Source organism: Oikopleura dioica, chromosome 1 (genome assembly GCF_907165135.1).
Source record: "Oikopleura dioica chromosome 1, OKI2018_I68_1.0, whole genome shotgun sequence".
NCBI lineage: Eukaryota > Metazoa > Chordata > Appendicularia > Copelata > Oikopleuridae > Oikopleura > Oikopleura dioica.
The window spans coordinates 7,460,482-7,480,876 of NC_137291.1; the positions used below are offsets into that span (position 1 = coordinate 7,460,482).

The 20,395-nt window shown below is 42.3% G+C and overlaps 6 protein-coding genes and 1 long non-coding RNA gene across 10 annotated transcripts; 5 read left to right on the forward strand and 2 right to left on the reverse strand.

The window, feature by feature from the left end:
* Positions 1–4: 4 nt before the first annotated feature.
* LOC145695632 (serine/threonine-protein kinase MAK-like) lies at positions 5–3,019 on the reverse strand. 3 transcript variants are annotated; one of them, XM_081772631.1, is made up of 12 exons: positions 2,908–3,019; positions 2,507–2,655; positions 2,352–2,459; positions 2,036–2,311; positions 1,790–1,994; positions 1,575–1,745; positions 1,101–1,529; positions 928–1,050; positions 798–878; positions 586–755; positions 148–268; positions 5–105 (listed from the first exon to the last, which is right to left on the reverse strand). In XM_081772631.1, exons 1-12 carry the CDS (start codon positions 3,006–3,008, stop codon positions 96–98), a joined length of 1,944 nt encoding a protein of 647 aa, XP_081628757.1. In that variant the 5' UTR covers positions 3,009–3,019; the 3' UTR covers positions 5–95. The 3 variants fall into 3 exon arrangements, with proteins under 3 accessions (XP_081628757.1, XP_081628756.1, XP_081628758.1); XM_081772630.1 differs by having other exon boundaries at positions 928–1,062; XM_081772632.1 differs by lacking the exon at positions 5–105 and adding an exon at positions 512–542 and having other exon boundaries at positions 145–268; positions 928–1,062.
* A 2,360-nt stretch (positions 3,020–5,379) lies between these two features.
* On the forward strand, positions 5,380–7,266 carry LOC145695650 (uncharacterized). Its single transcript, XM_081772652.1, has 5 exons — positions 5,380–5,840; positions 5,880–6,056; positions 6,453–6,699; positions 6,744–6,902; positions 6,946–7,266. Exons 1-5 carry the CDS (start codon positions 5,670–5,672, stop codon positions 7,221–7,223), a joined length of 1,032 nt encoding a protein of 343 aa, XP_081628778.1. The 5' UTR covers positions 5,380–5,669; the 3' UTR covers positions 7,224–7,266.
* On the forward strand, positions 7,259–8,600 carry LOC145695651 (U1 small nuclear ribonucleoprotein A-like). The gene is made up of 6 exons (XM_081772653.1): positions 7,259–7,504; positions 7,547–7,633; positions 7,697–7,891; positions 7,939–8,028; positions 8,075–8,320; positions 8,369–8,600. Exons 1-6 carry the CDS (start codon positions 7,283–7,285, stop codon positions 8,480–8,482), a joined length of 954 nt encoding a protein of 317 aa, XP_081628779.1. The 5' UTR covers positions 7,259–7,282; the 3' UTR covers positions 8,483–8,600.
* Positions 8,601–8,966: 366 nt separating this feature from the next.
* LOC145695649 (uncharacterized) lies at positions 8,967–10,898 on the forward strand. Of its 2 annotated transcripts, none has more exons than XM_081772650.1 (5): positions 8,967–9,955; positions 10,046–10,165; positions 10,208–10,463; positions 10,510–10,688; positions 10,732–10,898. In XM_081772650.1, exons 1-5 carry the CDS (start codon positions 9,085–9,087, stop codon positions 10,833–10,835), a joined length of 1,530 nt encoding a protein of 509 aa, XP_081628776.1. In that variant the 5' UTR covers positions 8,967–9,084; the 3' UTR covers positions 10,836–10,898. The 2 variants fall into 2 exon arrangements, with proteins under 2 accessions (XP_081628776.1, XP_081628777.1); XM_081772651.1 differs by having other exon boundaries at positions 10,211–10,463.
* Positions 10,899–10,910: 12 nt separating this feature from the next.
* On the reverse strand, positions 10,911–12,335 carry LOC145695653 (tropomyosin-like). Its single transcript, XM_081772655.1, has 3 exons — positions 12,098–12,335; positions 11,866–12,051; positions 10,911–11,532 (listed from the first exon to the last, which is right to left on the reverse strand). Exons 1-3 carry the CDS (start codon positions 12,263–12,265, stop codon positions 11,029–11,031), a joined length of 858 nt encoding a protein of 285 aa, XP_081628781.1. The 5' UTR covers positions 12,266–12,335; the 3' UTR covers positions 10,911–11,028.
* Positions 12,336–13,048: 713 nt separating this feature from the next.
* Positions 13,049–13,611, forward strand: LOC145695258 (uncharacterized). Its single transcript, XR_014133677.1, has 3 exons — positions 13,049–13,173; positions 13,214–13,308; positions 13,383–13,611. It is a non-coding gene; the product is annotated as an uncharacterized LOC145695258 (long non-coding RNA).
* Positions 13,612–14,448: 837 nt separating this feature from the next.
* LOC145712202 (transcription factor AP-2-epsilon-like) lies at positions 14,449–19,902 on the forward strand. Its single transcript, XM_081789890.1, has 10 exons — positions 14,449–14,580; positions 15,346–15,561; positions 16,199–16,365; positions 18,223–18,376; positions 18,418–18,666; positions 18,713–18,994; positions 19,046–19,203; positions 19,280–19,393; positions 19,439–19,586; positions 19,630–19,902. Exons 2-10 carry the CDS (start codon positions 15,382–15,384, stop codon positions 19,669–19,671), a joined length of 1,494 nt encoding a protein of 497 aa, XP_081646016.1. The 5' UTR covers positions 14,449–14,580; positions 15,346–15,381; the 3' UTR covers positions 19,672–19,902.
* Positions 19,903–20,395: the final 493 nt, after the last annotated feature.

The window sequence follows — 20,395 nt, forward strand, 5'->3', positions numbered from 1 at the left end:
TCAATTAGACAAATATGATTTTATTGGAGAATTGCAAAAATACGTTAGAGCATACAAAAATATAAAGATACAGTCAGAGCAAACAGAAGCGCTTTTTAGCGATACCTGAAATTAAACAATGAGGATAAATTTAAAAAAATTGCTTACTTGGCAGCCCAATTGGTCCTCCCTAGTCCAGGCATCAACTGCGGAAGAGGATTCCTTCTTTGTTGATTCGCGCGGAGAGGTAGAACTGACGGAGCAGTGTTTCTGTATCGCCAGCTGCTATCTGAAAAGACCCAGTAATGAAAGATACTCGTAGATATTCAGAAGCGCGAGAAATCGTTAAAAAGCTATCATTTTAAACCTTCATAAAAATGATATAACGAACAATTGGCCTTTCAAGATCGAGTAAAAAAGTCACAAAAATCGGTTGATAAGTTTCATCAACAGAGTTCAACAAAAATCAAGCGATCACGAAACGAGCAAGAATTCGACATATCCCCACAACTACTGTTCTTTTGACTTTTACCTGAAGCTTTCTAACCAATCAGGTAGATTATCTAAATCTGTCAAGAAAACGATCAAAATTAACGGTGAACTTACGATTGTTGGAGTGACTGGAGTTATTGCTATTTTGGTTTTGACTGTTTTGATGATTGGGAGGCGGCGGGTTTTGGCTACCCGCGCCAGAAGAAGGTAGGTATCGAGCAGTATGGAGGTAGTGGTCGCGCGGCGTCAGTCGTTTGTTGGGCACCAGTTTCACCGGCTTGTCTCTGAAACATATTCTAGCGCTCTTTCTATAATTTGCGCCTTACATTCTTCCAGCGTTTTCTTTAGACAAGGAAGATAAGTCTAGCGAAGGACTGTCCGGAGAGAAATCGAATTGCCAGTTGGTTCTGAAAAGACAAAAATAATCTTTGAATCGTGGAAAATTCAAAAACTTACCCAGTGTTCCTAGAAGCAAGTTTGTTCTTGTCGGACGGTGCCGGCCTGACGACCTTGCGAGGAGGATTGAGTTTCGTTTTTGAATGCATCAGATTTGACTTCGGTTTCGTCGATTTTCCAGCACTAGGGAACAACCTGTCAACTTAAAATTCCCTCTTGAATTCTTTATTTACCCATGCGAAAGAAGATTCTCAAGATCGTCAAGTTCCGAGTCACCATTTGCGAGCCCCAGGAGCTCGTCCAGATCTGACGAAATCTCTGTTTTCTTAGTTTTCGTCGTTCCCTTTTTCTGAGAGGTCAAAATGTCGGAGATTAAATCGTCATCAGAATCAACACCGTCGTCGTCGGAAAACATCGCGCCATATGTACTCAAATTCTTCGCTGGTGGCTCTTTCTTTTTCGGCGCACTCGTTCGTTTCTCCGGCCGAGAGCGAAAGGAAGCAACTGAGCTGTTGTTTCCAATTGAAGACTTTCGACCTGTACCAGAGTAAATTGACGTTTTAGTTGGTTCTTTTCGGAGATGAGGGGCAGGAGGAGCATTTCCGAGCAGTTCTTCCATCAAGTCTACAGTGTCGTCGAGCTTGAAATTCGGCTCTTTGTAGCTAAAGAGAGGGATTACTTGAAGGGAAATACGGGACTTTTCTTACGATGGAACTTCAGAACGAGACTTGACTGACTGTTTCTTGACCATTGAAGGTTCTTTGGTGATCTTCGGCATAGAATGATTTCCAAAATGCGAGTCGCCATGGAGTTTCTCCATTGCTTCTTTTTGCGTCGTTTGCGAGCCGAGATTACTGTAGTTCGTAAAGTAAGGGTATCTAAATCAAGAATATGAGCTGTCGGGAATATTTTTGAAGATAACTTGAGAGATTCAGTAGCAGTTGGACGCTTCTTGGGATTCCAGAGCATAAGGTCTGCCATGAGTTGAATCGCTTCTCGAGACGCTTGACTGAGGACTTTTGGGAAATCGGTCGCCACGCACTGGGGAAATCGAAAGTTCATGTTCGCAGCGAGAGTGTGTCCTTCAGGCCATGTAGTTCGATTTGGAGTTCCGAGGATAGAGCAGACTAACATAAAGTTAGAAGATTAATGAAAGATCAAAACTTACTTTTGAAAATCTGATCAATCTCCGTGCTGCCTGGAAAAAGGGGATGAAGCCTGTACAGCTCTGCCATGATACAGCCAACAGCCCAAAGATCAATCGGCGCGTTATAATTTGTCGAACGCAGAAGCACTTCTGGAGCTCTGTACCATCTTGTAGAGACGTAATCCGTATATGGCGGCTTTGAGCGAATTTCCCGCGCTAACCCGAAGTCGGCGATTTTCACCAAATCGGGTCCCATAAGCAGCAGGTTTTCGGGCTTGATGTCGCGGTGGAAATAACCTTGAAGCAGTTACAGTCAGCTTTCTAGCTGAAGATGTACCTTGTCGATGCATAAACTGAAGACCTTGAATTATCTGGAAGGAAATTGTGCGGATATTGTTTTCGGGAATATAACGATCCTGCGACTTCATGAATTGATACAAATTTTCTACAAAGAAAACGTCATTCTTTTGTCCAAATGTATTAAGGTTGTACCTTTCATATATTCAAAAACGAAGTAAAGGATGTCGTGCTCGCGGACGACTTCGCGCAGCTTGACGATATTCGGGTGGCTCATTTTCTTGAGGGATCGCACTTCGCGTAGATTGACTGCTTCCTCCCAGGTGTAGAACTTTTTCTTCATTCTGAAAAGAATTTAGTGTCAACGAGGAGAAAATCAGTAAATTTAAATTGTGAATGCAAGATTTAAATAATAAGATTAAATTTAAATTTCAATTTTAAATTTAAACCCGACGAAGAATGATATCGAGAGACTCCGAAAATTGTTTTTTAGATATCGGCAGTTTTCGAGAAGAAATCTTCAAATTTTAAAAAATTTTATGAATGTTATTGTTTTTGAATTTTGGAGAAAATTTGCTTTTTGAGAATTTTCGTACCTTTTGATGGCGACCATGGAACCATCCTCGAGGTTCTTGGCGAGATTGACGGAGCCGTAGGTGCCATCTCCTAACGTCTTTAGCTGCTGATACCGATTCATGTCATTCCCATCTGAAAAGTAAAAAGGTAGATTTGTTTATTTTCTAGCGCAGTTCTGGAAATCATTGTTTTTCTTCAAAAAGAAATCCAGACTTTTTGAAAAGGCAAAAGAGCAAAATTTCGGGTCGAGAAAAACGAGATGGATTTTGAGTCAACGAGCCAAAGTGAAGAAAGTGAAAAAGGTAAATCTGAATCGCCAGTTCGAACCAGAAAAATATAGAAAAAAGAGAGATGGGGCCGTGGAGAGGTGAAAATTCTATCTTTTTGAGAGTTTTGAAATCATAGAAGATTATTTTTTCTTTTCAGAAAACCGAAACTTCAGCTTCACTGGCGAAAAACGATCGCAAAGCAGCGGCTCTGGAGACAGTCAAAGGAAAAAGGGATGAAATCGGAGAAGTTTTTTTTCTCTAAAATTTTTAATTTTTCTCCGGAAAAAAGGCTTGTTTTCGAAGTGGCTTGGAAAAAACGGAATATCAAAAGCTTATCCTGTATAGATCATTCGTTGCTATGTAAAAAGAAGAAACTAAACAATGCAAAGCCGAATTTCCTTTTTCTTACTTCGCGCCCATCACTGCCAAAGTCAAAAATCTTCCGTGGCTTTAATTTATTGCTGGAATTTTTCGCGAAATTTAGGCACGAAACTTGAGCATAAAATTTTGACTAAGGTTTCAATTTAGTGAGTTAACGGAATTCTAGTGTTTAAAGAGGTGAACCGTTTTTTAAAAGAAAATTAGCTCATAAGAATAAATTTATAAGGGGAAATATATTTTTAGATTTTCTTATTTTCTATGGAAAGAGGATTTTTAGGACATCTGCTGGAGTAGATAAAAGGTTGGATAAAGAAGATAAAATCGAGGGTATCAGCTGTTTACGGATATAAATTGAACATTTTCTGAAGCAGGCAGACAAATTGGAGAGTGATTGAAAAATATAAGATGATTTTTAAGTCAACCAACACCTAAATGCTGTTTCTCAAGAAATTCGCTTTCTCTTAAAATGATGCCTCTTTCATGTTAACACGATTTATATTAAACCTTAGAAAATAAGATCAGGAATAAACTCAACATCTCTATCAAATTGTCTTCATCCCTGAAAAAGAGGTCAACTGACTTCGATGCTGGAATCAACGTCAATGTCTCACTTCACCCCAAAAGTGCCGCGTCAACGTCGCGGCGAACACTTGAGCAGGTAAAAATTCAAAAATCGCTATTTGCGAAAACAAGGTGCTTGTGTGTTTGTGTTCTTGTCACAAGGGGCCTTCACAAATCGATGGCATTAGCGGAGAAGGGATTTCGAAGCTTCCTTTTGTGAGACGGATTAACCATCTTTTATTTTTCTTTTTAGCCACGTGAGCTCCAATAGACTTGAAAATCTACGAGTTGTAGGAAAGGGTACTCTACTCAATCAAAATTTAGTTTCGAGGAAAGTTGCTAAAAAGCCGCGCGCAGCTTGATGAAGAAGGCGAATTTTAGCCTTCGTAGAATTAAGAAACGTATAGCCGCGCGCGGCTTCTTCGGCCAGAAGCAAATAAAATGCAAAAGAGCTGCGGGAATTCATTTCAAGAAAGTTAAGAGAGCTCGATTTAGTTTCGCTAAATATTTAATCGCTTTGAATGCATTTTCAATAAGCCCCTCTCCCGCGAACTGGCATTTTAACACTGGAGCAAATATCAACTCAACAGTACAAAATGTATAAAATTCGCTCAATTCCTAGTTTCCCGTGGATGATTCTAGCGCTAGAAATCGAGTCTTCGAGGATCTCTCTTTTAGAATCTTAATTTGGACAAGATTGATTTCGCTTGCCAAGGCAAATCATCTTGGATCGAAAAGAAACCAAATATTTGGCGCAATGTCACCATAATAATTTCCACCTGTGGGATCACTGAAAAATGGCGCAAAACACAATTTCCTGCGTCACCATGCCGATTGATAGATAATTCACAGGGAAAACTGATAAGCACTCAGTACAAACATCAAGTACTCTTCTCTTCCTACGATTTTCTTCGAATAATTTCGATCATAATTTGTCATTCATGCTATATTCTAGGAAAATCAGCAATAGAAAAGCCGCGAGCGGCTTTCAGACTTGTTTTTGAGTTCAAAAAGCCGCGCGGCTTTCTTGATGAAATAGTTTTCTTCGGTTAAAAAGCCGCTAGCGGAAACGATAAGGCATTTATCATGTTCCTAGAAAAACCGGGAGCGGCTACTTTTTCCAAGTCGATTCAGACTGCACTCTTTCTATCAAATCGGATTTCCAAATTTTTTCTTCTTTGATTTCTCTTTTCGAAAATCTTCTTTCCCAAGATGCCCCGCGGGGTTCCTCTCTCTTTATTGGTCCCTCGATTTTCCCACTTTTCAATTTCTGACCTTCCTCAAAGAAGAGAAATTTCTCTTTTCCTTTCTTTCTTGATTTGAGAAAGAAGATTTTGCTCAGTTTTCAAAAGTTAAAAAAGTGCGTGTTTTTTTTCGGGGAATGAGATGAGCTCGAGTTTCGTTATTCAAAGAGAAGGGAAACAATCGCCGCCGATTAGTCACTCAAAATGGCCGCATCATTTATTCATTGCCAGTTTCGCCCCCAGGCGCGTGCAAGAGAGTCCGTTTCGAAAATATGAAAATAAAGAACGAAAGAGTATCCAAAATGAAAAGAATCGACTATTTCCGGAATGGCTTTACCGAAAGACGATGCAAACGACGAGCAAGACGAAGAAATAGAAAATGATCGAGCAGAAAAGGGAGATAAAAAGTACCTCGAGAACATTCGTCAAACGAACTTACCAGACACTTCTTTCGACGACATCACCGGACAAGACGAAGCTAAAGTAGCTCTTATACAGGTAAACCTGCCTCTTCTACCTCATTCTCATGCTTTTCAGTCAGTGATTTTGCCTATCAAACAGCCTCAACTCTTCCACGGACTGAAGCAATGGCGAAGAATTCTGCTTTACGGACCTCCTGGAACGGGGAAAACATCGCTTGTCAAATGCACGGCTAGTGCAGCGAATGCACCGTTCTATTCAGTCACATGCTCGACTCTACTCTCACCATATCTCGTAAGTCCAAATAAACAACCCTCATTCTTCTATTCTATTCTCAACCCTCTATTCTTCTATTCATTCTTCAACTATAATTTTATTCATCAGAAAATATTTTCTATACCAGCAGAATTTCGACCTAGTCAACCAACGGACTCATTTTGTGAAGATTTTGTAGTTGAGCTATCATAGATAGTCTATCTAAGATAGAATTTATGAGATAAAAACGTTCATTATTTTTTTCATCTTGTCCTGTGAACTTGAGTGTTAGAACGACAGTTTTTATTGTGAACGATGCTCAAAAGAGGGCGCAACGATAGACTCAGCAGGGGATGCACTGAGGGGTGCTACTATCGGTCTCAATCAGATTACTAACCAATTTTTCCCTCTTTCCACTTCTATCTGCGGTTCTAGGGCGAGTCCGAAAGCCGTGTTCGTGAAATTTTCGCCGATGCTCGAGCCAATTCCACAAAAAATCGCCCAGCAATCATCTTCATCGACGAAGTAGACTCTGTAACGCGAACCCGAACCGCTCACGAAGATGAATCCACCCGTCGATTGAAATCCGAGCTTCTTCTTCAACTCGAAGGCGACTTTTCCGGCAAGAGCGTGGAGCCATTCGTCATTGCTTGCTCCAACTGCCCATGGGATCTTGATCCAGGTTCGTTTGTTCAGAAGTATTGATGAAAAACAGCTTTTTTCTAGCGTTTATAAGGCGATTTTCGCGACGGATTCTGGTTGATTTGCCTTCAATGGACGATTGCTGTAGAATTCTAAAGAAGAAACTGGACAAAGCAGACGTGGAATTCGCTGAACGGCACTGGATGGCGATTCGAGACAAGTTCTATCTTTATTCTGGATCAGGTACGCTGTTTCTGAGGGCTCAAAGATTATCCCATGTTTATAGATATCGATAATCTTGCCACAGCAACCCTTATGCGCCGAATAGACGAAGTAATTCTTTGCGAAAACTGGGACATCCACTCCGACGGTCGAGTAACTCCAAGTTCGAATTTTTCCGCACTCGTCGGGACGCAAAGCTTCATCTCAAAATGGGCAGACATTCCCAACGGATCGATCATTCCGCGGAAGGTGAAAATCGACGACTTGCACTACGCGCTGTCTGTAATCAAACCGAGCATTTCTGAAACTGCCTACAAAAAGTTCACTGAATACGAAAAATAAAACAGAAATTTAACGCGAAAATTCACCTGTTCTATTTAAGAATTTTCTAAAACCTAAAAATGGAAATGGGCGAAGGAATGGCTCCACATCCCGGTCCACCGGCTCCCGGCCCTGGACCGGGACTTGCACAAGGAGCCGCCGACCAAAAGCCGCCACCTCCAGAATACTCTCCAAATAACACAATTTACATCAATAATATCTCAGAGAAGATTAAAATTGCTACTCTTCTCACCGAGCTTTCAGCGATTTTTGAGCAGTTTGGCAAGATCTTGGAAATTCATGTAAGGCTCACTCAATGTTTCCTTTATTCACTCGTCTTTTAGGCGAAAAAGAATCTACGAATGCGTGGTCAGGCGTTCATCGTCTTTGAAGAACTTGAAAGTGCCAAGAAAGCGGTGAACTCCATGCAGGTAATGCTCACTTTCTAAGAAAGTCTTTCTTCCATCCACTCTTCAACTAAAATTTCATTCTAGGGCTTCCCATTTCACGACAAGAAGATGCGAATCGCCTTTGCCAAAACCGACAGCGATTCTATCGCCAAAATGAAGGGAACCTATGTCGAAAAGGATCGATCAAAGAAAGACAAGAAGAAAAAGAAGAAGAAGGACAAGAAGGTCAACCCAATGCAGGCGATGATGAACATGATGAATCCACAGATGATGATGCAGGTTTGACTTTTTCTTCTGTAGCTCAGTTTTGAAATGTCCGTTTTTAGATGCAGAAGATGATGCAACAGGGTGGCATGCAAATGCCGATGAACATGCAAGCCATGGCGAAGATGATGCCGCAGATGCAGGCGAATATGGTAATTTTTTGCTAAGGAAACGACGTATTCCTCAACCATTTTTTAGCAAAAAATGATGGCTCAAATGCAGGGTGGCGGTGCTGCGGCTCCTGGAATGGCTGCAACTCCTGCCGCACCGGGCCCGATTGCTGCTGCACCAAACATGGGTCTTCCAGAAGGCAAGTTCGGCTCGAACAACATCATCTTCGTCCAAGATCTTCCAGAAGAAGTCGATGAGAAGATGCTTACCGCGCTCTTTAATCAATTCGATGGATTCACCGAGGTCCGAATGGCGCCTTCGAAGACTGGCAAAGTAAGAACCTTCTATTTGATTACAAAACCCTACTAAATTCTATCTTAGGCTGCCTTTATCGAGTACACCACTGAACGATCCGCTGCCAATGCGAAGGACACGCTCCAGGGATTCAAAGTCACTCCCACCACTCAACTCAAGATCACTTTCGCGAAGAAATAAAAGAGTAATCTTTCCGACTCATCTTCGTCCAACTTTAGTCACATTCGTTGTCAACTGCCCCTGAATCTAAAATTTCTGAATTCCATTTTTGCTAGAACATCTTTCAATCAATGGGACTCTAAAACAAAACTAGAATCTTGATTTCCCTCAAGTTTAGACTTCGAAATGGATCCCTTAGACTTCGACTCTATGAATAAAGAGCCTACTCCAACTTACGCAGCTCCACCGCCTCAGCAACCGACTTTTCAGACGCCAACGAGTCATCGTTTGCCAAACAGAAGGCCTTCCTTCAATTCTCAACCAAATCAACAAGAACAATTTACAAATGACGGTAAATAAGCTCTTATCTTCTAAAATCCAGTATCTTTCAAAGAACGCCAAATCTTCTAGAGTAAAATCTTTTTCCATCAAACTGTCTCTAGAGCCAAGAAAGCGCAGCTTATTTTTGAAGCAAATTGATAAAAATAAAATAGAGAAAGTGAATGGACAAGCCCCTGCCATCATGCATCTTCAGCTTGGAAGAACTAAAATCAAAAGGAAGCGCCGCCAGAAATGGTTGGCAAAACCGCACAGCTCTCGCTCCCGAAGAACGAAATGAGTACATGGATATGATGCGAAAAGGACGTCCATACTCTCAAATCCGGGAGCTTTACGAAAGCAGACACAATAAGAAACTCGCGCCGTCAACGATTCACAACTGGCGAGTCAAGATAAGAAACGAGGAGATTAGAGAGCGCACTGGACGAAGAAGAGAACTTGAATCAGGAAATATAACAGGCAGTCCCGTTCGAAAACGAATGACAGCGGAAGAATATGAGCCAGAATATATTGTGCCGATCGAATTTCCACCTGAAGAACCAGAAGACTCCCCTGGTATCTTAACTCAACAAGAACGTCAAAAAGTGTCCGTCAACCGGCGAAACTCTATTGCTGAAGACTACAGATACTCGTCATTACAGCCGTCTGAAGATTTGATACGAAAAAGGTCAGCTTCAACTGTCACTAGGAAGGATCACTTCCAGCGACTGGGAGATATGAAAACATCTTCTCATCGCACCAGCGGTTTATATTCTGTCGGAAACAAGAAAAATGGACTAGACTCGGGACAATCAGGAGGCCTTCTTTTCACTCCTTCTCGAAAACCAGCCGCTCCAGTAATCAAAATCGACTTGACTGGAATCCAAATTCAACAAGAACGCCCAAAAGTCGCGGCCAATCGCCGAAACTCAATCGCCGAGGACTACCGATACTTGTCATTACAGCCGCCTGAAGATCTCATACGAAGAAGATCAGCGTCCACTTCGACGAGGAAGGATCACTTCCCGCGACTGGAAACTATCAACGAATCTTTCCATCGGCCTAATAGCTTGAATTCGAAGGAAAATGAGCTCAAATTTGGACAATCAGGAGGCCTCTTATTAGCTCCACCTCGAAGACAATCTGCCCCAGAGAACAAATCTCATGAGATCGAAAGTAAGGCAGCTTTTGGTGTTCTTTGGAAGATACTCTTTAATACTTAGTCCTCAATAAGGACTCCTCTTTCTTACCAATAAACATATTTAGATGTGGGTTACCAAGCAGAAGGGCCATCATCAGAATCAACAAGAGAGGACATTCAGCAATTCAGTAACAATCAACAAGCGAACGAAGTTCAATACATCCAAGATGATACGAACCAAGAAGGTAAATACCGTGTTTTCGTGAATAATAATTATACCGCTTCAGCAGATCAGGATAACTACAGTGAAGAAGCTGGGCCTTCACGACTCCCCGAAGAAGCACCAGAAGAAGTTCAAGAATCAGGCGATGATCAAGAAGCCGACTCTAGCTGTCGACTTGACAATACTCTAATGATAAAAGCTGCTGTAATTGGTGACAATGATAAGGACAAGAAAAAGCGAAGAAGAGAGCTGATGGACTACGATGATAGGCAGAGGACTATCAAACTGATAAACAACTTTTCTGAGGAGCAGATCAATAGGCAAGTCATAATCCATCGACTTTGAAGTTAAACTTATCAACCGTAGATACGAGATGTACCGAAGAAGTTGCTTCCAGAAAAACCAGATCAAGCGACTCATGACCATGACAACTCCATGTACGGTGCATCAGCATGTGAGCATAGCTGTCGCAGGAATCGCCAAAGTTTTTGTTGGTGAACTCGTCGAAGAAGCACTCAAAGTCGCGGATAACCAAAATCACAAAGGTAGCGATATATTCCACAAATTTCGACGTCTAACATTTTCTAGGACCGCTTTTGCCAAGCCACATCAGAGAATCTGTTCGCAGATTAGGTCACGTCCCTGGGAGCCATCTGCACGATAAGAAACGCAAAAAAGCCAGGCTTTTTTGACGCAATTTTGTCCTTTTCACAGCCATCATTACTGTCAAGTTAACAAATAAATGTAAAAATTCATTCAAAAAAAGCTTCAACACAAAGAATTTATTTCGACCATTAGTTAGCGGTCTCACAGGGTGGTTTGAGTTAAGGATCCGAATTCGCAGTTGATGTAGTAAAGATAGGTAAGAGAAAGAGAGTGGTTGGTTTACTGGAGGGACATCATGTCGTTGAGGGTCTTGTCAAGCTTCTCAGAGATCTCTCGGAAGTTGAGCTTCTCCTGGTAGAGAGAGTTGATCAAGTCATCGATGGTGGATTCGAGCTTGTCGACGGATCGTTCGGCGAATTCAGCTCGGGTATCGGCAAGTTTGAACTCTTCCTGGAGATCCTTGACCTTGGTTTCGTACTCGTCTTCCTTGACGGAGTTGTCGGCGACGATCTGGTCCATGTCTCGCACCTTATCCTGGAGTTGTCGAAGCTCGTCTTCGGTAGATCGGCCCTTGCCCTCGAATTCCTCAGCTCGCTCGATGATTCGCTCGAGATCGTTGGAGACAATCTTCAACTTTCGCTCGGACTCTTCGTACTTGTGGTTGGAGCTCGTAGCAATCTGTCGAGCTTCCTCGAGCTGAGCTTCCATCTGCTCAGCGGCTTCTTCGTTCTGGAAGGACTGCTGCTCAGCAAGTCGCTTGCCTTCCTCGTTTTCGTTGAAAGCCTAGATTGCAAAATTATGTTTGCTGTTTGTGCAAGATTTGAATCTCAAACAGAGACTTTCCCTTGCGCTCTTTCTCTATCTGAGAGCTCTCATTATATCTTTATCGAAGATACGAGACGTCAATAATTACGCTTATCGAGAGTCTTTCAGCCGAGCACTGAACCTATAAAACCGGCAATGATAGCTATCCTCGCATCAGTTCAGAAAGACAGAGAAAGTTTCAATAAAGATCGAGTTTTTGTTGAAAAAGGGTCTCGTTTCAATCCGCTATGAAAAATATCGGCAAAATTCGACCCTCGATCAACCTCGACGCATTCGACTTTCTTATTTTACCTTTTCAATGGTGGCAATCTTTTCCAAGTTCTCGTTGAGTCGAGTAGTGGCTCGGCTGGTTTCTTCCTCCAAGAGGGCGATTCGTCGCTTGAGAGCACCGACCTGCAACTCGGCATCGACGACTTCCTTGTCGATGATTTCAAGCTTGTCCTGGGTGGTCTTGTGGGTAGAAATAGTCTCATCGAGCTGAAAACCCGATGTTACTCCCTGATGACCCTTTTACTTCTATTACCTGATCCTCGGTCTTGGCGATGGCTCGCTGAACCTTGTCGACTTCCTTTTCGAATCGAGCGAGCTCAGACTCGAACTGGGCGCAGATGGTCTCAGACTCGTTAGCTCGGCTGACGGCTTCGTCCTTCTCCTTGAGGAGGCAGTCCATCTTATGCTTGATCGATTCCATCTTTCAAGGGTTTTTTCTTCTTTTCTTGACAAGAAAAAAAAATAAAAAAGGTACTCGCTGTAAATGCGGATCCTCAAACTGAAGCAAAAGGAGCAGGAGTAGGAGAGGGCCAGGCACGCTGATAAGCTCCCAGTAGGTGATTTAGCAGTGCATTCGTCCACACTTAGATACGCCGCCTGTCAGCAACGGGGAAGGTGACTAAGTCAGCTGGCAAAAAATAACTATGCATCGGGAAGTATCTTTCAACAAGGTGATTAAAAATGATCTGGTAAAGAAGAAAACGAGGCACATAGTTTAGTCATTTGAGCACATCTACGGGACTACCGTATATAAATTACGATTGTATTTGAGGATCCGAATGGGATAAAGGGGGTCTAGCTGCTAGGGTTAATCCTTTTAAAATTCGCAAGAGACGCATGACGCCAATCTTTTGGACAACACTTTTCCATTTCTTGATTGACTTCTTCAGTCCATCTTTTCCAATACGCCCTTTTCTTCCATACTTTTCCCTGGCGGACGAAATGCTCGTCGTTTTATGATTTTCTATGAACGAGTGGATAAATACCACAGAGCCGTGTCGTCAGCTCTTCGAAGAGATCGTCTACCCGCAAAGAAACCGTATAATCGCCCTCGGCCTTCTCGACTTCTGACAGGATAATGTACCCTAAGGCCGTAATTGCGCGATTTTCTAAATTGACAAGCTAATCGCTCAACAAATTGAAAATCGATTATCTCGGTGAGAAAGTGCTCTAGAATTTTGACAAATTGCCCAAGCGTAAAAATATTCAAGAGGCACTACTTTGTGAATACGGTATAAAGTTGCTCGGCACCGGAAAGGTTTCTGAATTACTGTCACGCTACTCTTTGGACGCTTTTTATCTCAATCTGCGTTATTTTTCTTTGCTTGCGTACGTATTATTCCAGCTTACAGGAGTCAATCTGTTGTAGTTTTATTTTGCTGCTACAGATGTCGTGGAAGAGCGAAAACCCTTGTTTCTGACGTTGCGCTGGAAATTCAACAACGACAAAGATTTCAGCCACGGGTTTTCATCGATCATTTCATCAGCAGAGTCATCAGTTTTTCAAGATTTTCATGAAAGCCCGAACTAAGAGCCAGGGACTATCAGAAGGTTTTATCAATAACGCTCTACTGAACACTGCTCTCTTCGCCCAACAATTGCACCAGAAAACAGTCAACGATCAATATATTTTCCGTCCATTTCGATCGTTGTTGATTGCAAAAAGTTGCCGCTCGATGAAGCCCTTTTGGCTAATACGGAGCAATATCTTCGTGGCGGGAACACCCAAATGATGACTCGAAGGGGAACTAGAGCCCTTCCTGTTTCGCACTCTGGCTCAAGAATTGCGGTCCCTGAACGAACGGCCTTTGATTTATGAATACCCTCATATGCGTTTTGATTTTTGAGGCCGTGGAAAAAGTAGAGGGACGATTATCAAAATGCAGCTTGGCATCGACCCGGCTGGACTCTTGCGAAGAGTGACATCAACAACGACTCCTATTTTGCGTTATTTTCTTGAATAAATTGATCAACTAAATATTGCCCCTGTTTGTGGAAATTCATGAATACTGACATGTTTACAGCCTGAACTCGATGCAGCTGAACTGAGAACTCCTGAGTCCCCAATTTTCTCGCAGATTATTTGGCATTTTTAGATTTTCCACTTGAGCGCCAATCGCGCCAAGATCTACCACCAGCATGTCGCTTCGGAAATAAGCAAACTCAAAATGGCATGACGACTGCTGAAACTGCTCATGCGGCACAAACACTTTCGCCCTAGAAAAGGAATTGAAAACGAAGGCTCCCTTTTCATCCTCTACTTTGCATGCTCTTTGTACTGAAATTTTGCCGATTTAGTGAGCCTTCATCGTATACTTTATTGAAAATTTTCAAGAACAGACTACATTTTTTTCAGCATTATTTATTAATAAATGAGATTTCTCTGATTAACAAAGAGGTATTTTATTAGAGTTAACACAAGTATTGGTTCATTTTATTATTTTAATAGAATCGGTTGGTTCTCTTGACCTCCGTGCTCATCGATGCATAAAGTAAATGGAGCTTCCCTTGCAAGTTGTCGGCTAAACTATCGGTGGTGTTTTTGCGCTTCGGTGGTGTTCGAATCGCCTTTGCCGCTGGGCAGGAAGGGATGGCTCGGCCAACCAGTGGGTAGGTGTCTATCGTGGAGGTGCGGGTGTTCGGTGTCGGCCCGAAGCTCTCCGACATTACCTTGACGCTACACAACGAATAACCAAACCAACCCCGAAGGCTACCAACACCCCAAGGCAGCTAGAGGTAAGAGACGACGAGAGAATCTCCTGAAAGCCCCAAATCGTTTATCCAGGCCTCCAGGGGTTCCCCTCTAAGGCTGGACTTACGTCTATCAAATCAGTCTATCGGTAACTTCCTCAAGGGGCCATATTTTATGGGGCGCTCGGTAACAGTCGCAAATTTTCTGCTAAAAATGTAATTTTTAAATCTTACAATATTGAAGTTTTCATTGTTTTCTCGAGCTTTTTCTTTAAATTTCATGAGCAATTTAATGTTCTTACAGGTTATTTTCAATTTGTTTTCAAAATTTTCACCTAAAATAAGAAATAATTGCCTATCTGAGCTCTTTTTCAACGAAGAAAAGCTTTATTTTGAGCAAAAAATATTAAAGAATGAGCTTCTTTGATTTTGGAAAAGCGAATTTATCGAAAAAAATAGTCGAAAGAACTTCTAAAAGGCACTCTTCACCTCCACCCCTTGAAATCGGAGAGCCTTCGGTTTTAGAACCTTTGCCATTTCGAGGCCATCCCCTTATCAACCTTCGATGATCGACCTAGATACGGAAGCTAAGCCCAGTCGCCAGGCATCGGCGTTGGAAAACCGATTGCACCTGCCTTTGAAAACTCGGTCCAGCGCGGAAATAGCACCCGCTAGCGGCGCTGCTCGCGGCAAATTCTAGCTAAAAATTCGCAATTTTTCCACCCCCAGGCAAACATTCTAGCGATAGCGCAACTTTTTGAGAAGTTCTAGAAAACCATGACACTCATGGAATTGAATGAAAATGTTCAGCAACTCAGCAATCAAAACTCGCAAAACATTCCCGGTATGGATCAGCAGCAGCAGCGGATCGGAACAAAACGAGAGAGAGTCGATGTCGTTATGAAAGAGAACGATGGGCAGGACCAGAATCAACAAGTTGTTCAACAGGAAAAGAGGCAACGGACTGTTGTTACCACTGAAGAACAGCAGTTTCAACAAGATGCGGTTAGATATCAAGAGCTACCGGTAAGTTAGGCCCATTTTTCTAAAGAAAAGAACGCTTTTTCACCAAATAGTCATTTTTAGCTTTCTCATTTCATTTTTTTAAGAATTTTTTTCAAAATCAAGTCGATAAATTTATATTTTTCATGGTTCCAGCGCGTTCTTTTTGTTTTCAAAATAACTCGGCGACCTTTTAATATTTTTCGCGAGAATTTCAATCTTGTTTACTTTCAAACTCTAACAAATCTCTCAAAGAGAGACGCTTGAGCCCACCGGTTGTGACAATCTGTCATGTTCTCAACTTCGAATTTTCGAATTTCGCTTCAAAGAAAAAGAAAATTTCTCTATTTCGCGGCGCGCCTTCTAATTCCCTCTCTCATTTGGGTCGAGTGCAATTTAGTAATAAAACACTTGAATTTGATCTTCGGCTCTTTGATCGAATAATTATGATAAAAATTGGCTTCCGGGTGGTATGCGAAAGTGCAGCTTGAACTGAACGGTCGGTCGGTCTGCTGCTCAAGGCAAAGTCGGTCGCTTGAGCTCACGGCAGAGTCGGTAATTCAGAATATAACAATTCGGCCCCGGGATAAGCGTTATTCGAATCTAGTGGATCATCATCTGCCTTCCTAATTACTACAACCACAACTAACAACGAATTCAGGAGGGTACTGAAATCAGACAAGTCAGCGGCGATGGCCAGACCGTGCAGCTTTCAACTGGACAGCAAGGCCGCATCATCCAGGTTGAGCTGACCAACCCAGATGGAAGCTCCAACGGCGTGCAACAAGTTCTCGTCTACGAACCCACTGGAGAGCAAGGAGAGACCAAGTAAGTTTCATGAACAATTTCTTTACCAAAATATGTTTTACTAACAATATTCAAACATTCACTTTCATAATGGTATTAAATTTTTATTATGTACTGTTGGGGCTGACGTATTACTAAAAACTGTAGGAGTACAAAATGTTAGGCGAATACAGTTAGGCGAATACAGTTTTGGTTGATCAATGTTACCAAAATTTACTTCTGATTCGCGGAGTGCGCAATTTCTAACATTCTTAGGCCTCTGATACACCATCATCCGGTAGTCGTACAGGGACGAGAAGCCCTTTTTATATGAGCCTACTTTCGTCCCTGTGCGATGACCGGATAGACAAAATCGTCTATTTTTACGTCCGAGGCCTAAACATTCTTGATCAACAAAAACTGTATTGGCTTAACGGTTTGGAAAATACTTTTTGACTCCTACAAAATGCGTTTGGCTCATACAGTTCTCAGCTATACGGGGACCCCTACTAATTTTTGATTTAATAAAAGTTTAATAAAAAATAATAATAAAAGTTTTACTCGTTTTTGGTAAAAAAGGATTTGACCCCGTACAGAATGATTTTGAGTGTGATTTGAGTGATTTTGAGCATCAGATTTGCACTGATTCGGTTACCGCACTGTTCTAGAAAAGTGGATTCGCTAAGGCCAGTCTTTTCCGGGCCTCGGGTCTTGCTCCGGGAAACGAGCAGCGAGTTTTGCTGTTAGCGAGGCCTTTGGGTTATTTTATCGCCGCCCGAGTGCTCGTTTTTACGATTCTCGAGCTTCAAAACAATTGGCCCATCGTTACGATTTCCCTACTTCGTTTACAGTTGATTGCCTCGCAGCATATTATCGCCCGAAGAGATTGTTTCCAGCTTCGACTTTTTTACTATTGAAAAGTTGGGCTCATTTCGAGATTTACGCGCCGCTGGCGATATCTAGAGCGATTCATTCCTTTTCACATTCTCTTTGGGAACGAGAAGAGAGACGAACGTATTTTTATCAAATTCAGTTTTTATCGAAAAAAAACGCCGCCCCGAGCGCGAACCCAAAGCGAAACCTCGAGCGAGAGTCGAGATACCACCCACTCGGCCACAAAAGCAGAAAACAACAACTAACAAATTATCGTTTTTATTCATTTTTTGCGCTTTTTGCAAGGAGAGATAAAGTTGGAATAAGAGAGATTTTTCGAAATACCGTAACAGACTAGGGTTCAGGATAATTTCCTATTCCAAGAAGACTCTTAGATCAAAAATTCGAAAATAAGAATTTCAAAAATAATAATTATTAATTTTTTCAACTGAAATTATCCTCTGAACTCGTCGTTAGAAAATGGAAACCCCTACTTCCGTACCTACAACCACAATTCCCATCAAAATCGCTCCCCAAGCAGCAATCGTAACAACTTCAGTATCAGCCCAGCCTCTAAACATGGACCTTACCCGTGCGGCGTACATACAGGGCGTCGCTACAGTGAAAGATGCGCCACAAGCGCTAGTGGCGAGTGTTCTCCCGACCACGAGTCTTCCCCAGCCCGTCCAGCGCGTCATCGTTCCTCTTGAAGAAAATGACGTGGCCAAGACTGAGGAAGGGGTAGAAACGGTCGCGAGTGAAATTTCTGAAGTGATAAACGCAGTTGAAGAAGGAAAAGTTCGGAACTTTTCGAGCCATTCTTGATTTTTTTCAATGGTCGAACATTTTTGAAGGGAGATTTTCTGAACTTTTAATATCAGAAGAGGGTAAAAGAGGAGTAAAACGAACGGGGGAGGAAATCGAAAAGGACTCGCCCAAAATTTACCAAAAACGAGTGAAACTACAGCGCTTTTTTCTTGGGTATTTTCAAGTTTCTCAGTTTTCCTTTCGTAACAAAATATTTAGATATGTTGACGAAGAAGGTAACGACTACCAGCCGCCGTATTTTCCGCCCCAAGATGGAAATGGCAATCAGTTTCAGTTCCAGCAGCAGTTTGCTGACGGCCAACAGTATCAACATGCTATTATGATCGGAGAAGATGGCCAACAAATCCTTACTGTAAGTTCCCCTCCTCCCGACTTTGTCTAATCCTCTTCCAGGAAGAAGGAGGCACTAGAATCATCGTCGGAAACAACGACAACTACATCGTCACCCAAGACGGTCTTCTCCAAACTGTCGACGGTCAACAAGTTATCATGATGAGCGAATCCATGGAAGGCAGCGACGTCGTCAACGGAGAAGAGCAGCAACAGCAAATGCAAAACGGAACCATCCAACAAGTCGATGGCTCTGTCATCAGACGCATTCCTTCTGGCGCCATTGTTATCAAAGGCCAACGCGATGGAAAGGTACTTTTGACTTTCAAAAAAACAGCGATAAAACGTGTTCTTTCAGCCTGATTCTCGAGGATCTTCCGATGTCAACGATCCATCAGGAGTATTTTGCCATGTTCCAGGCCGTCTCTCGCTGCTTTCCTCCACTTCAAAGTACAAAGTCACACTTGCCGAAATTCAGCGGCGCTTGTCACCTCCAGAGTGCCTCAACGCCTCTCTCCTCGGCGGCGTTCTCCGACGTGCCAAGTCCAAGGATGGCGGAAAACGACTTCGAGAGCGACTTGACAAGATCGGTCTTTCGCTCCCAGCTGGCCGAAGAAAAGCTGCAAACGTCACACTTTTGGTGAGCTAAACTTAGACCAAATTGAACAAGAGTCTAATCGATCGATTTTAGACTTCCTTGGTGGAAGGAGAAGCTGTTCATCTTGCTAGAGATTTCGGCTACGTCTGCGAGACAGAATTTCCAGCGAAACAATTGGCAGAATACGTTTGCCGACAACACAACGATCCCGAGATTGTTCACACGAGAAAAAATATGTGCCTCGCTACCAAGTAAGTTCTGCAAACAACGAGGAGTATCACCTCCTTCTTCCATCCTCTCAAACACTTCTCTAACCCACTCCTCTAGAAATATCGTAAAAGAGCTGCAAGATCTGCTGACACAAGACCGCTCACCAATCGGCAACACAAAACCAACCCCTGTACTGGACCAGTGCATCCAAAAACCGCTTTCGCAATTCAGGTAAAAATCAACTCCTTTTCGACCTTGACTTACTTCGAATTGTAGCGCGATCACTCACGGATTCGGAACACCTGGAATCTGCGCCGCGCTGACCGCACTTCAGCATTATTTGACAGAAATGCTGCGGCAACACGACAAGCCCATGTCCCTTTCGTACAGCCACGATAAGCCCCAGTCTCTTTCTTATAATAAGGTTAGTTTCTCAACCCCACAACATCACTCTAACCCTTTTTTAGCAAAAAGACATGTCCAGCATCGTCAAGCACGACAAAATGTGAAGCGACCATCTTCCGAAAAAGTTCAGTCCAAAAATCCGAAATAACAAAAAAAACAAACACTTTTACTTAGATAAAAATTCACCATAAATAACTGAAAATTTCTTTCATTCACGACTTCTGCCTTATTTTCACTGTGACAAGGCTTCGATGAAAATCGTCGACCTTCAAAAAATAACCTGCCGATATAAAAAAAAAAGAATTATTTGATAATAATTGTAAATAAAACACCTAACAAAATTCTACGTTGTTATATTTTGACTCGACGAAACGTGTTTGTTTGCTGATATTTTCACGGCAAATATCATAGAGTACTCCACGAGGAGATTCTCTTGAAGAATTTCAAGAAGAAAAATGGGAATGCAACAAAAAAGGAAAGGCTATTCAGAATAGGAGATCGTAACATCCTACGATTGATCAACGTTTCTTTTTATGTACAAAGATGGATAGAGACAGAATAGAATATTATTTTTATACTCTGTTCAAGCGTTCTCTAAAATTATCATTATGCGGAAAACGAAAATATGAATTTTTTTGCACTTTTACTAGCGACTCTTTCTTCGGCGCAAACCGACTCCAACAACTATCACCACGAGACTAACGGCCTTGATGGGTATTTCTGCGACCCGTATGGTGATTGTCTACTCTGCGCTTTTGACAGTGATGGCAAGTTCTACGTTGATACTATCATCGATAACAAACGACCCTGGGTTGATGGACCTGACGA

Coding starts and splice junctions, on each gene's coding strand:
- LOC145712202 (XM_081789890.1), top strand. CDS start 15,382: ATGGATCAGCAGCAGCAGCGGATCGGAACAAAACGAGAGAGAGTCGAT. Junction 15,562..16,198: donor TTAGATATCAAGAGCTACCG/GTAAGTTAGGCC, acceptor CAACGAATTCAG/GAGGGTACTGAAATCAGACA. Junction 16,366..18,222: donor GGAGAGCAAGGAGAGACCAA/GTAAGTTTCATG, acceptor CAAAATATTTAG/ATATGTTGACGAAGAAGGTA.
- LOC145695653 (XM_081772655.1), bottom strand. CDS start 12,265: ATGGAATCGATCAAGCATAAGATGGACTGCCTCCTCAAGGAGAAGGAC. Junction 12,052..12,097: donor TCGCCAAGACCGAGGATCAG/GTAATAGAAGTA, acceptor TCGGGTTTTCAG/CTCGATGAGACTATTTCTAC. Junction 11,533..11,865: donor AGATTGCCACCATTGAAAAG/GTAAAATAAGAA, acceptor TTTGCAATCTAG/GCTTTCAACGAAAACGAGGA.
- LOC145695650 (XM_081772652.1), top strand. CDS start 5,670: ATGGCTTTACCGAAAGACGATGCAAACGACGAGCAAGACGAAGAAATA. Junction 5,841..5,879: donor CTAAAGTAGCTCTTATACAG/GTAAACCTGCCT, acceptor CATGCTTTTCAG/TCAGTGATTTTGCCTATCAA. Junction 6,903..6,945: donor CTATCTTTATTCTGGATCAG/GTACGCTGTTTC, acceptor CCATGTTTATAG/ATATCGATAATCTTGCCACA.
- LOC145695651 (XM_081772653.1), top strand. CDS start 7,283: ATGGAAATGGGCGAAGGAATGGCTCCACATCCCGGTCCACCGGCTCCC. Junction 7,892..7,938: donor ATCCACAGATGATGATGCAG/GTTTGACTTTTT, acceptor GTCCGTTTTTAG/ATGCAGAAGATGATGCAACA. Junction 8,321..8,368: donor CGCCTTCGAAGACTGGCAAA/GTAAGAACCTTC, acceptor ATTCTATCTTAG/GCTGCCTTTATCGAGTACAC.
- LOC145695632 (XM_081772630.1), bottom strand. CDS start 3,008: ATGAATCGGTATCAGCAGCTAAAGACGTTAGGAGATGGCACCTACGGC. Junction 2,460..2,506: donor CGTTTTTGAATATATGAAAG/GTACAACCTTAA, acceptor TTTTCTTTGTAG/AAAATTTGTATCAATTCATG. Junction 1,063..1,100: donor GAGAATCTTCTTTCGCATGG/GTAAATAAAGAA, acceptor TTAAGTTGACAG/GTTGTTCCCTAGTGCTGGAA.
- LOC145695649 (XM_081772650.1), top strand. CDS start 9,085: ATGGATATGATGCGAAAAGGACGTCCATACTCTCAAATCCGGGAGCTT. Junction 10,166..10,207: donor AGATGATACGAACCAAGAAG/GTAAATACCGTG, acceptor ATACCGCTTCAG/CAGATCAGGATAACTACAGT. Junction 10,464..10,509: donor TCTGAGGAGCAGATCAATAG/GCAAGTCATAAT, acceptor TATCAACCGTAG/ATACGAGATGTACCGAAGAA.